General features: G+C 40.7%; 2 protein-coding genes across 3 annotated transcripts in view; one reads left to right on the plus strand and one right to left on the minus strand.

The window, feature by feature from the left end:
• ARHGAP6 (Rho GTPase activating protein 6) overlaps window positions 1-13,997 on the minus strand; it is a 331,686-nt gene that overhangs the window by 92,771 nt on the left and 224,918 nt on the right. The window lies entirely within an intron of this gene.
• AMELX (amelogenin X-linked) lies at window positions 4,121-10,212 on the plus strand. The gene is made up of 5 exons (XM_060235112.1): window positions 4,121-4,230; window positions 5,351-5,395; window positions 7,457-7,501; window positions 8,482-8,922; window positions 10,028-10,212. Exons 1-5 carry the CDS (start codon window positions 4,177-4,179, stop codon window positions 10,031-10,033), a joined length of 591 nt encoding a protein of 196 aa, XP_060091095.1. The 5' UTR covers window positions 4,121-4,176; the 3' UTR covers window positions 10,034-10,212.

Consider the following 13,997-nt stretch of genomic DNA (forward strand, 5'->3'; position numbering starts at 1 on the left):
TTTGCAGACGCAATCTTTCTTTGCGGCCTTGAGTGCCATCTCATAAGACCTCATAAGCGTTCTATAAGATGTTCTTGCCGCTTCGCCACGAGTGCACCGCCACTGCCTCTCTAGTCGTCTGAGTCCTTGTTTCAGCTGGCGTAACTCCGAGGTGTACCATGGAGCCAGCTTCGAAAGAGGGCGCAGAGGACATTGAGGTGCGATCTCGTTGATTGCCCCAGTTAGCCCATCTTGCCAGGCATCAACCAAGGCATCAAGGGAATCGCCAGAGAGCCAGGGGTCCCGAAGAGCCATCTGGAACCGTTCCGGGTCCATCAGGCTCCGCGGGCGAGCCAAAATAGGCTCTCCGCCCTTACAGGGTTGGAGTGACGTCTCCATACAGGCCTTGAGGGCTAGGTGATCCGACCATGGCACTGCCTCCATTGCGATATCGCTCACCTGAATCCCGGACGCAAAGATCAGGTCTAATGTGTGTCGCGCCCGGTGTGTAGGAGTCGTAATAAATTGAGAGAGTCCCAGTGTCGCCATGGAAGACACTAGGTCCATTGCCTGACTGGAGGCCGCGTCATCGGCATGGACATTGAAGTCACCCAGGACCACAAGCCTCAGGTGCTCCAATGCCCAGCCCGACACCACCTCCATCGGGATGGTAAGGCGCTGGCTGGTGCGTTAGGTACACCAGCCAGATCGCCAACCCCTCTCCGACATCCCACGCCAGGCCGGCACATTCAATGCCATTGATCGTTGGGGCTGGGAGAGCCCGGAAGTAATCCTCCCGTTGAATAACGCCACCCCTCCCCCCCGCCCACTAACCCTTGATCGGTGGAAGACTGAGTAACCCGGGGGGGTCATCTGGGAGAGGCACTGTCTCCCCCGCTTGCACCCAGGTCTCGGTCACGCAAGCCAGGTCTGCGTCCTGCCGAAGCAGGAAATCTCTAAGAGTCTCGGTCTTATTATTTATAGACCTGGCGTTGCATAACACCAATGACGGGCATGGGCAAATCCTCCTGGCTCTACTACCTGTCACCGTTGGGATGGGAAGTAGACTGGAAGGGGGCCGAGCCCTGTTTTGTCTCAGTCCTCTTCCCCCACTCCTCTGTCCCCTCCCACCGCCATATCTTCCCCTCCCCAGGAGCACTGGAATCCCCTGGCCAGGCATCCACAGCTGTGCTCCAGTGTACTCTAAATTGTAGTAAAGTGTCCGTGCCCACTTTAATCCAAAGTATAAGCTTTTGTGTGCATGCACACTTCACAAAATAAATTGGAATGGAAGTTATCAATCTGTTTCAATGCAGAGAGAGAGAAAAAGAGGTGTAGAAAGATGTATGGATTAGGAGAAATGAAAACGAAACCTTTCTCTCCTTCAGAGGAAAAATGACAATATATGCAACACTTCCTTTCCTATTAAAACTAAACATATTTTACAGCTTTAATAACAAAGCACATTACTTAACACTAAGACAGCACATACAATTGTACTATTTGGTATATTTGTGGAATTTAAATGTATAAAATGCCATCATTTTCTAAAAGAAACATCGCAAAATATAGCCAGTATTTGAGAGAACACTGCAAATTATTGCACACTCTGTAACTCTTAGTCTCATGTGTGTTAAGGCTTTTTTTGTAGCAGGAACTCATTTGCATATTAGGCCGCACATCCCTGATGTAGCCAATCCTCTAAGAGTTTACAAGGCTTTTAGTACAGGGCCTAATGTAAGCTCCAGGAGGATTGGCTATATCAGGGGTATGTGGCCTAATATGCAAAATACACCTGCACACACAATTTATTCACATTTATTATGGACAGAAATAGTTTCAGTCACTCAGACTAGGATTATAAGCATATTTAGAGATAAAAGTTTTAAAAAACTGAAATCAAATTAAAGTTTAAATACAAATCAAATTAAAATTTAAAAAACTGAAATCAAACATATAGCACATGAATTGTTGCTAAATTATTCACGTTTAAACTATTACCACATTTTTGAAAATATGGTGTGGGTTAGTATTTAAGTTTCTGATTTTACACATTTTGAGTAATTTTTTTTTTCAAAAAGCATTTCACTAATTTAAAAAATTCATAGAGGTTTTCAGTGCTCAAAATCCAATTTTTCCAATAAAAAACTGAAAATGTCCTTTAAGAAAACAAAAAAAAATACAGGCCTTTATACTTCCAATTGGCCCTTCAATTATTTTCTCAGAGAGAGAGAGCTCTAAAATGCCTTTTAGCATAATTTGTCAATCTAAGACACAGAACAGTTGCTGGAGGACACAGTTTGATTCAAATGGGCACTTATTTCTTTAAGCTAGAAAAAAGATCAGGTCACAGCATCACTGAACTCAAGAGAAACTCCAAATCAAGAATCTGATCCAGCACCAATTCTCACATTTATTACAGGCAATTTGGAGATTCAAAATAACACGTCTTCAAGTGATGCATACATAATTAAAGACTTCACACCTTAATCACAATATTCACTCTCAGTATGTGATTTGATGTCTGAAAATGTATGATACAACAGTTTTTATCTTGCATGCTGATTGGCTGTTGTGGATATGAAAACTCTTTAAATGTATGCCTGAAAGGACACTTTACTACAGCTACAAAAACCAAAGATATATCAAGAATACTCCTAAAAGGTAAATTTGTTCATTTTTTTAATAGTATGCTTATTGTGTTTCATTATCAACTAATATTCTTGAAAAAGATGACAAAAACAAAAGCTTATTTCAAAATGTAGACATTACAGTATCTTAATGGTTTTTTAAAGACTCTGATGGATTGACTGGAAGACATATTTAACTGACAGTTGACTGCATGAACTGTATCAACATGCTAACTTATTAAGTAAGGGAGGGGGAGATAGAAGGAGATCTTAAAATAAGGGTGCATTATTTCATGAGTTTACTATTTAATTAGTTTCATTCCACTTAAATATTATTTTCAATATTTTACTTGGTTTCTTAAGGTTCATCAGTATTGCAAAAATGCAGATATTGTGGAAGGCCATTTAAGTTGCATCTTGCCTGCTACAGCTGCTTGAGTTGTTAAAAGGAAAGCTTTCATAGTTTCACTCCAAAATGCAGAACATCCTATTCATGCAATCTGTTCATCAAAATCAGAATAGAATGGCGATAGGGTTGCCAAGTCCAATTCAAGAAATATCTGGGGACTTTGGGGGTGGAGCCAGGAGACTTTGGAGGTGGAGTCAGGAGACATTAGGGGTGGAGCCAAGATCAAGGCTGTGACAAGCATAATTAAACTCCAAAGGGAGTTCTGGCCATCAATGCCTTCCTTCCATAGGAAATAATGAAGGATAGAGGCACCTTCTTTTGGGGCTCAAAGGATTGGACCCCCTGGTCCAATCTTTTTGAAATTTGGGGGGTATTTTGGGGAGAGGCACTAGATGCTATACGGAAAATTTGGTGCCTCTACCCCAAAAAACAACCCTCTCAGAGCCCCAGATACCCACAGATCAATTCTCCATGATTTTCTATGGGAATAAATCTCCATAGGGAATAACAGAGTTCCCAGCAGACATTTCCCTCCCCTCCCCCCGCTTTCTGACGACCCTGAAGTGGGGGGAGGGCCTCCAAACCGGGGGATCCCCTGCCCCCACCTGGGGATTGGCAACCCTAAATGGCGAAGATGTTCACATTCACTAATTAAGAGCAAATTAAGTACAATTTACCATAACTGTTGAAGTACAGTTATACATTAAAATATCCTAATGCTGATCACCTACACTTCCAGCCATGTGCTAACAATGAAAACAAGAATAACAATATTGAATCCATGCCAAGCTAGGGCAACATAAAATACCAGGCAGATAATGTAGCTGAAAATGTTGGGGTAAGCATGTCCATAGATTCATTTATTAGCCAACGTTAGATATTTTAACTATTTTATCTACAACAATACAGCCAACATTAGATATTTTAACTACTATCAGTTTCAGATATGCAGAATTTAACTTTAACAAAATTCCACACAAACCCATTAACATTCTAAAGACACAGATTGATTTTTCTTCCATTTTAATAGCTGACTTAACAAAAAGCAGATGGGGCATATCAATATAAATGATCTATGTTTGTATTCATGAACCTGGCCTATCCTGAATGAGGGAACCTTTTATTTTATATTGTAGGACCTGTGGTTAAAAAAAAAAGATGAAGAGCTGGACTTTGCTTATTTGTCTCTTCAGTGCTGTATTTTCTCTTCCAGTAAGTGTCAGTAATTTTGAGCAATTCAGACAGAAGAATTAACACTTAATGGCGTTAAGTACAGTATGATACAAGGTTTAACATTTGCTACATATCACAAAAACCCATGTTGGTAAATTATTTTAAAATATTACCAGATTACCAGTTTTCTTTTGGTTAATACCCAAATCTTAGTTGTCATTAAGTAAATATTCTGCAAGAGTCCAGCAGGACTTCTATGTTCTGCGTTGCAAATTGGTCTTGGTACTATTGACTTAATATAGTGGACTGTATTCACCACATAGTTCCAAAGACATAAGGAGAAGAATGTGTCATTGAGCCCATTCAAAGGGAACACCAGACAAAATATGAGCAGAGGTGGTTTCCATTACTTTTCTCTGCACAGCAAACCAGGTCTTCCTTGATGGTCCTTGGGACTGACCACGGCCAACCTGCTTAGCTCTGAAGCACTAACAAGCCTGAACTAAGCTGGACTGTTTGGGCTGCTTTGAAAGACCCAGGCACACAGCACATCCCACTGACTTCCTCTTCACACTGAATCCTGAGGGTCAGCAGACATTTAGGAACAGCACAGGCAGCATAGGTAAAAGTGAAACTCTGCAGTTCTGGGCAGGGTAGGGTTACCAAATGTCCACTGTGTGTGTGAGAGAGAGACCTCTTTTTGACTCTTTCATCATTTTTTTTTAAACTGCCATCTTTTGAGGTTGGGATGCTGAGCCTGTTTTGCCCTACAGTACCACAGTGGAAGCAAGCTCCAGCTTAAATATTAGGGGTATTTAAAACAAGATTTGTCATAGTGATCAGTTGTTTGAAGTAATCAGTCAGGCCCTATGTCCTATTTGTTGCTTTTCAAAATGTGGTAACTCCAGGGCAGGGGGAAAGAACTGGGGAGGGAGGGGGATTGCTGTCCCATCTTAAGTGCCCTTAACATATGTCATACCTTTGCCTAAGAAAGATGTAAAAAGTAAATTAGCCATTGCATATTCTGAGATATAATTACTTAGAGTTGTCTTGGTCTGCTTATATGCACCAATACCATAGCATATACTGTGGGAGAAGGAATGATTAAATTAAAACCATTTTGTTCCCGGAATGCAAATATATTATTTTTCCCCCACAGGTGCCTCATGCACAACATCCTGGCTATATCAATTTCAGTTATGAGGTATATACTTTTTATCGTTGTGCTCCAGTAATGTTCTGTCACATATAGAATTTATTACTTCTATTATCAATATTACTGGCACTGAGGTTTCTTTGGTTTCAAATGACAGGATTAATATGCTGCTTTACAGAAAATGTTGACTTTCTTTGTCTTAATGCAACTGGGCTTACATCTACTAACAATGTTTCAGCAGTTTTATTGGCAACCATTTTACTAAACAAACTTCCCAGGTCAAATTAATTGCATAATCCCATACACTATATTTGTTCAGATGAGACGGAGAGACAGATAGCCCCCCCCCCACTGGCAAAATATACAATAAAGTACTTGAAAAGGGTAGTTTAAACAGAGTTTAAAGCAAAACAGTAATATCAAATCGGCGAATCAAAGGAAAAAAAGAAGACATTCGATATCTATCTATAGCTATAACTTTATATAGATATATAAGCCTTGCTGTATTGGGGATGACTCACCTACTCTCCCTTTGGCTGAGCCACGTGTTGTTCAAAGAGCAAGCCCACCCTCCAGCCCCAGGACAGACAAGGATTGGACCACTGAGGAAGCTGCTAGGCAACCAAGCTTGGTTCTGTCAGTAAAAGCCTATTTTGGCCTCTGAGGGAGAACTCATTGGGGCCAGTCCTGACTAAGGTTGCCAGCTCCAGTTTGGTGGGAAATTCCTAGAGAATTTGTCATGGAATCTAAGGAAGCCAGAGTTTGGGGAGTGGAGAGGCCTCAACTGAACATAACACATAGAGTCCACCCTTCAAAGCCATTATTTTCTCTAGGGGAAGAGAGATCTGTTGTCTGTAATTCAGCTGTGATACCAAGAGTTCTTCAGGCTCCATCTGGAGGCTGGCTACCCTACACCTAGCTGCTGGCTTCTGCTGCTGGGAAAGAGATAGGGTTGCCAACTCCAGATTGGGAAATTCCTTGAGAGTTGAGGGGTGGAGCCTGGAGAGAGTGGTGTTTGAGAAGGGGTGGGACCTCAGACATGTATAATGCCATATTCTCTACACTCCAGACCAGCCATTTTCTCCTGGTGAACTACTGCTGCCAATTTCCAGGTGAGGGCTGGAGATCACTCAGAATTACAACTGCTCTCCAGATAGCAGAGATCACTTCCTCTGGAGAAAATGGCTACTTTACAGGGTGGACTCATTATACCTTGCTAAGGAGTCCTTTGGTCCATATTGTAGAGAAAGACAGTACTTTTTCTAAGTAGAGGCTACATGGAGGGAGGAGGAGATGGAAAGCTGAAGTCAGATCAATTCCCCTACAGAAAACAGCAACCTTGAGGTGCATACCATAACACAACCATGCAAAAAAAAAAAAAAAAGAAAGCAACTCACACCACAAGCATATGCTGATGCTAAATGCTACAAGGCCAAATATGGCAGGTAAAGGCAACAACAGGCACACTGCAGATAAAAGGAATACTGAGCTTTAGTGCCTGCATGATTGCCATCATTCAATGATGCCACAGCACTTGCCCAGAGCCTCTTTCTAGAGCCCATTGTATTTATTTTCACAATGGGCCTTATTCCTAGTTTTTAAATAATTCATTATAAAATTAATGTGCATTCTGATGTAATTTATCAATTTTGTTTATAATGGTCCTTTTCAGAGATGTCGATTTTCCAGAATTTTTTTCTGGAAGTTTTTTTAAATTCAAATTTAAATAAATAGTTTAAATACGGTTAGCAAAATCTAGATAATTTTAACTAAGTGAGGCAAATACACCATGTACAAGCACTGAGGTTTATGATCCTGCTTCAAAGCTCACATTCAGCCCATCTAACATGGTTGATTTTCAGGGCAACAGTCCTGGAAGCTACAGATAGGGACTGTACTTACATATGTTAGTTGCAAAGTTTGCCACAGAAAAACATAGCATCAGAAAAATTTTGGGGAATTTCTATCAAAGATCACTGGTCCTTGGTACAACCCATACATTTAAATTGTTGTGTAATGATATTACGCTGAACACTGGTGCAACATTTTACACAGAACAATTTATTTGAATTTGTATTACATGATGTATATTTTTCTATCCCTTCCAAGGTAATGACTCCGTTAAAATGGTATCAAAGCCTGATTGGACACCAGGTATGGCTGTTACAGACTCAAGAATTCCCATTTACAACCCCAAATAGTGACAAATACGTATGCCACCATTCACCTGTATAGCTTTAAAAATATATACTTGCTAAAGATATACTTAACCAAGTTAATCTGCCAGTTTTAGATTTCAATAAATACGTATCTATGATTTAAAACAGGTTCAGTGATAGCTGGGGGCACTACAGAAAAGCTATGAAATATCCAAAGGTGATATGCATATCCCTCTTGACTAAAGTCTATGTAGTTACATTGGAATGTAAATAATCAAAGACAATGAAAAACTGCTATTTTGTGGAAGGTGACAGTACAAGGCTTGATAGATTAAACATCTGAGTAAGGCTCAAACAAAAATTTTATATAAAACATTAGAGAAAAAAAGCCTTTCTTTAGCATACCAGAAAGAAGTGGCAACGATCTCGTGTTACAAAAATAGTTTCAGTTTTAGTATGCAAACCAGGCAGCATTAGCTCAGCTTCATCACACTGCCAGCCAACAATATTTTATAGTCCCAAATCTGTGGAAGGAAGAGCTGTAGTGGCCCAGGCTAATGTAGATCATATTTTAAATTCAGTTTCCCAGTCTCATCCCTTAAGCAGTATTAGAGACTACATCCATGCCTAAACTGGCTTAATTTTGAGAAATACCCTCTGTTTTCTTTTTTAAAAAATCTGTACTTTCCTGTCAATGGCTCATTACTTTTCACTGCCATGGGCAAAGAAGTATCATGGTAATGTGTGTGCTGCCATACATTAGTAACAATGACACAGCATGAGAAGGATTAAGTGGAAGGTTTGAGTCTAGAAACAGCAGCTGGAACCAAATATTACATCCTTCCATACACAGCATGGAAAGTTGAAGAATAATCCTCAGTCGAGCTCTGTCTCATTTTTGCTAGATTACTAAATAATGTATATAATCAATGTGTGCAAAAAAGATAACCAACTGGCTTTTCCTCTCACTAACAGTATCCACGTTACAGCTATGAACCTATGGGAGGATGGATGCACCACCATGCAGGGCCAATGATGCCTCACCACTCTCCTTATTCAGGCTTCCAGCAAATTCATGCACTGCCCCACCAAATGCATCCCTCACCGCAACACTTGCCACCACATATGAACACACCAGTGCAACCAGTTGGGCACAGCCCTTTTGGTCAAATGCCTGGACAAAACACAATGCCACACTATCCGTCAGGAGTACCAGTTCCAAATGCACTTCCACCACATGCAGGAGAGCATCCTGGGCACCACCAGCAACCTGGAAATCCAAACCACCCAATGCAGCCTGGCAGTCCACACCAGCCAGTGTACCCTGTGCATCCAGTGCAGCCAATGCCACCAGTGATACATGATGCTCCTCTTGAACCATGGCCAGGAACAGACAAGACCAAGCAAGAAGAAGTGGTAACTAAGCAATATTATTAATTACTTTGCATGGCAGGCTGCTAATATGTCAATTAAAAATCTCTTGGTTCAATTCAGACATGATGCACAACCATGGTTTATTTTAACTATGATTATTTTGTGAGACCAGGATTCAGCTCAGAAAAACCATTTAAACCTTTGGTTTGCCTGAACAACTGCTGGCTTCACTGATCTCTACTAATTCTGATTGTGCTAACTATAATTAGTTTCATGTTTTCAAATGATGACTGAACTGAGATGTTCTGTAAAATATTTAGCTCTTCTTACTTGACATCTAATGACTAGGGAGGGGACGGGGAAGGATGAAAAGCGATAACTTTTATGTCACAAAATATTAAACTGGATAGACTTCTTCCCTCTCCCCAAAAAGGGTTTCTAACCTGTTGGAAACTTGCAGTGTTGCTGGGCAGAAAAATCTACAGGTAAACAGGAATATTTTCACATCCACAGAAAACAGTCAATAAATTAATTGTAGATCTGTTCAGGAGCTGATTCAATAAGAAACTATTTTATAGTGACTATTTTTATCATGTAAAATTAAGGCTAAAATCTGCCTCCAAAATGAATGTCTGACCTTTTCAAATTAATCTTACTTTAACCACTGCAAATTACAGGTAAAGAGCCAATTGTAAAAGCAGTACTATTTGATTAGTGTCCAAGAGTTTCTCTCACACCAGAAAAGGATATATTGCTTCATATTTTAGATGAAAAGAAAGCCCCCCAGCTTTGTTTAGATAATTGAAATTGTACAACACAATAGAAACAGTGTTGAAAGACCTGCGTCTGGATAAATGTCATAATCAGAACAACCTTTGTGATGTGCCAAGCCACCAATCAAGTTTATGCTATTCATATTATCTCATTTTGAAAATACCACTGGAAAACGTATTAATTTGAACATATTTCAGCAACAATGCATGGCAATTTTAATTATACCATAATGTTTTTCTGCTTCAAAAATTAAAGTGTCTGTTTTGACACTGAAGTCATTTCATCTCACATAATTAAAAAAGCAGACACAGCTATCACAATATTTTTGTAAAGACTTCTGTTTTAATATAATTATTTTCTATCTTTCTTTCAGGATTAAAGGACCAGGAAATCAGAATAATGCAAAACTATGTTAGGTATTTTTACTTGTTTCGAGAAACCATCATTCTCTTTCAGTTGGTGATGCAGATCTTCATTAATCAAAAAATTTAGTGAAAACTATAGCATGAAAGCAAATGAATGCAAAAGTAGCAAACAATAAAACCTGTTTTAAATCAATATTTGCAGAGTCTGAAGTTTTCATTAAGACAATAGTTTAATCAACCAACATGAAAGGTACCTTGCCCCTTTCTGAATGCAGAGTTGGACACAAGGCATTGGTATAACTAAGGGCCACTTTATTAAGTATAATAAACGGCAAGGGCAACAAGAACTGCGGCCTGGTCAGGGCCAGGGGTCTCAACAGACTGCTCCCCTGCCATTAGTGGACAAGAGACCCAGCCCCCCCCCCCCAGCCGGAGCTGTGTGGCACAGCTCCCACCAGGCCAGCCCAGCAAAGAGGCAAGCCCCAGAGGGCCCGACCACCAGACGCACATCTCAATGGAGGCACCCTCTAGTCGAGCCTCCAGGATAGTCTGTATTCTCACACCCCAGGTCATCAAACCCTAAGGTTGATCCTGCCAGACCCCTAACTCCTCAAAAGGGGGATGCTTTCTGGTCCTACCCTAGCCGCATAGAACCATAAACCCATTAACAACCTGCCAAACTAAAGTGACCAACCTATTTAACAGCACCTCCCTATAGCCAAATCCACAATTCATTGACCTGCTATGTAGGATAGGCAAAAAAACAACCCAGCAAACTGCCAATCAGCTGGGGAGCAAAAAATTCCTACCAAACCATGAGGTGACCAGCACTTGCCTACATAACAAACAGGGTGGGAGGGAGGGCCAATCTCAGCCTGGAGACTGAGGTAGGGAACAGATGATGCTATCACAGCAAGCCCCACCCCTTCAAAAACACACCCAGATGGGCTGCAAAAGGCCTCCCTTTCCTCCCAGGGAGGCAAAGACATTCCAGCAGCCTAGCAGCGTACTGCTGGCTGCTGGAAACGAATTCTCCTGCCATGTGGCAAAAATGCCATTGATCAACTGCATATATTAACATAAAAGTGTGAATATACTTTATAAATTTGTCATATTCTATAATTAATTAAGCTGGCCTTTTGGTGAAAGCCAGTTTGGTGTAATGGTTAAGTGTGTGGACTCTTATCTGGGAGAACCAGGTCTGATTCCCCACTCCTCCACTTGCAGCTGCTGGAATGGCCTCGGGTTAGCCATAGCTCTTGTGGGAGTTGTCCTTGAAAGGGCAGCTGCTATGAGAACTCTCTCAGCCCCACCCACCTCACAGGATGTCTGTTGTGGGGGAAGGAGATAAAGGAGATTGTAAGCCACTCTGAGACTCTGATTCAAAGAGAAGGAAAGGAAAGGTCCCCTGTGCAAGCACCAGTCATTACCAACTCTGGGGTGACATTGCTTTCACGGCAGACTTTTTACAGGCTGATTTGCCATTGCCTTCCCCACTCATCTACACTTTCCCCCCAGCAGATTGGGTAGTCATTTTACCGACCTTAGAAGGATGGAAGGCTGAGTCAACCTCGAGCTGGCTAATGAAAACCCAGCTTCCACTGGGGATCGAACTCAAGTTGTGAGCAAAACTTAGGACTGCCATACTGCAGATTTAACACTCTAAGGGGCAGGGTATAAATCTGTGGTCTTCGTCTTTAAAAACTACAACATGGGAGCTCTAGAAGAGAGATCCAACCATATTTCAGAACTTTCCCTGTAGTTTTAAATAAACCAGGATCCTTTGCTGAGACACTGTTGAAAGAGATCTATTCATGATCTTCTAAACCTTGGTCTACCAGCCCATTTCCCTTCTTTTATATTTATCTGTGGTGGACAGGGGTGGAATTCTAGTAGGAGCTTCTTTGCATATTAGACCACAACCCCTGATGTAGCCAATCCTCCAAGAGCTTACAAGGCTTTTTTTGTAAGCTCTCGGAGGACTGGCTACATCAGGGGGTGTAACCTAATATGCAAAGAAACTCCTGCTGGTGGGATATATTAACAATGGCAAGATATTACAGAGAATAGTGTGCTAGGTAGGGTAGACACAATCAAGGTAGGTGGGTAGGTAGGTTTGGCCACAAGCAAGAAACTGGGGAGGCAAATGGAAAAACTTGGTCATGATCTCAGCTATCTCTAAGAAACAATGAAAACTCTATAGTTTCAGCTTTGTGTTACAGTGATTCCCTGAGAGGTGTGCTGTCACTTCTGAGTTTTCCCCAGAAGTGATGTCACACCATAAGCCCAATGGCCATTTTGTAAACATTATTTTGTTCTCACTGTTATGAGCAGTGGTGGTGGGAACAGGAGTTATGGATGGGGGATTCCTTGACACCCCCAATGGACTGGCAACTCTGGGGGGGGATAACTTTTTAAAAAAAAATAAGCTTACTTTCCCAAATTTCCATAATCAAGTTTCTAATTCACCACACAACACCATATTTTTGCACCCAGCCAGCAAGAAGGCTAAAAACAGCCATCCACCTTACTTCTGCATGCCCTTCAATTGTGGCAAGCACTAATTAAGTCTGTCAGAGAATGAATGGGAAGCATCTTGTGCAATTTTATTCTGCAACCTATGAGATATAACTCTATAGCCATATATTCCATATACCCTTATCCATATTTTAAGGATTCTTTCAAAGTTAGCATTATAAACTTTTCTAGAATTGTATACATGTAATATAATACAGCATTTTTAACATTAGTTTGTATACTTTTTTTGTAAAATGATTTGTTTGTAAAATGATATATATATATTTATATTCCATTTGAACACTGAACTTTTTTTGACCATTCCCCCCAACATTAAATGTTTTTCTCTGAAACCTACAACTAAAACCCAACAGCTGCCAGTAATCTCGCTCTTTCCATCTTCATTGGTATTCTTCATATAATATCAGACAGAAGAGACATTTTTATATACCTTTTCTGTTTATAAATAAAGCCCTTGTTTTGACAAACATGATATAACAAACTATTGTTCTGTCTCCAATATTTGCTTCTTAAGCAAAGCAGCTGAGAATGCAGTGGCAACTCTATTAATTCTGGTGATAATTATATAGGTCAGGGGTGTCAAACGCAATTGTTAGGACGACCGGATGTGACACAAATGGGGTTTTGTGGGACCAGGCCATGAGTATGGGAAAAATATAATGCCAGGAGATATAAGCTTTATAATGGACACAGACAAACATAATTAAAGATTTTTTAAAATTTAAAATACAAACATGCTTAAAACTCTTCCAATAGTTTGTTTAAGTTGGAAAGGTGAGGGAATAGTGGACTTTGGCAGTGCAATTTTTAAAATAAAACATCAAGAAAAAGCACAAGGCTCTGAATGAAATGACACTGTAAGCTTCTTCTCCACCAAGTCTACTCTGATTATACCCCTTTCAGCAGAGATAAACTGGCTGAAAGCATGAGCCCTTTGTTTGCAAGGACACAACTCCAGGAAGCATAAATTTCAGCTGGCTATAGGAACACTGAAAATGTAACCATCTCCACTCCATTTGAAACCATTGCAGAGCACAAACAAAGGTGCAAGAAAATGTGGAATGGATTTTAAAATCCACCCCATGTTTTCCTTGCAGCAGCCAGCAAAGAAAGGTAAGAAGAGCCGGAGAACTGAGACTCAGCCTAATAGCTTCACAGGGTGCTTCAAAGAGCTTTTGAAGCGCCAAGACTGAAACTGAAAGAGATTCAGTTTCAGAGCTTCAAAGAGCCTGGGAACTGTAAGAGAATCAGCCTGGGAGCTTCAAAGGGTAAGAACAGGAGGGGGGGAGGAAGAAAAGAGCCCTGTGGGCCTGATCAAAGCCCTCAGTGGGCCAGATGTTTGATGCCCCTGATAAAGGCTGTTATCCATTTGTAAATATCTACCACAGGCTCTCTCTCTGTCAAAATAAGATAATAATTCATGAGTTTAGTGATAGCCTT

The sequence above is a fragment of the Heteronotia binoei genome, chromosome 3 (assembly GCF_032191835.1).
Source record: "Heteronotia binoei isolate CCM8104 ecotype False Entrance Well chromosome 3, APGP_CSIRO_Hbin_v1, whole genome shotgun sequence".
Classification (NCBI taxonomy): domain Eukaryota; kingdom Metazoa; phylum Chordata; class Lepidosauria; order Squamata; family Gekkonidae; genus Heteronotia; species Heteronotia binoei.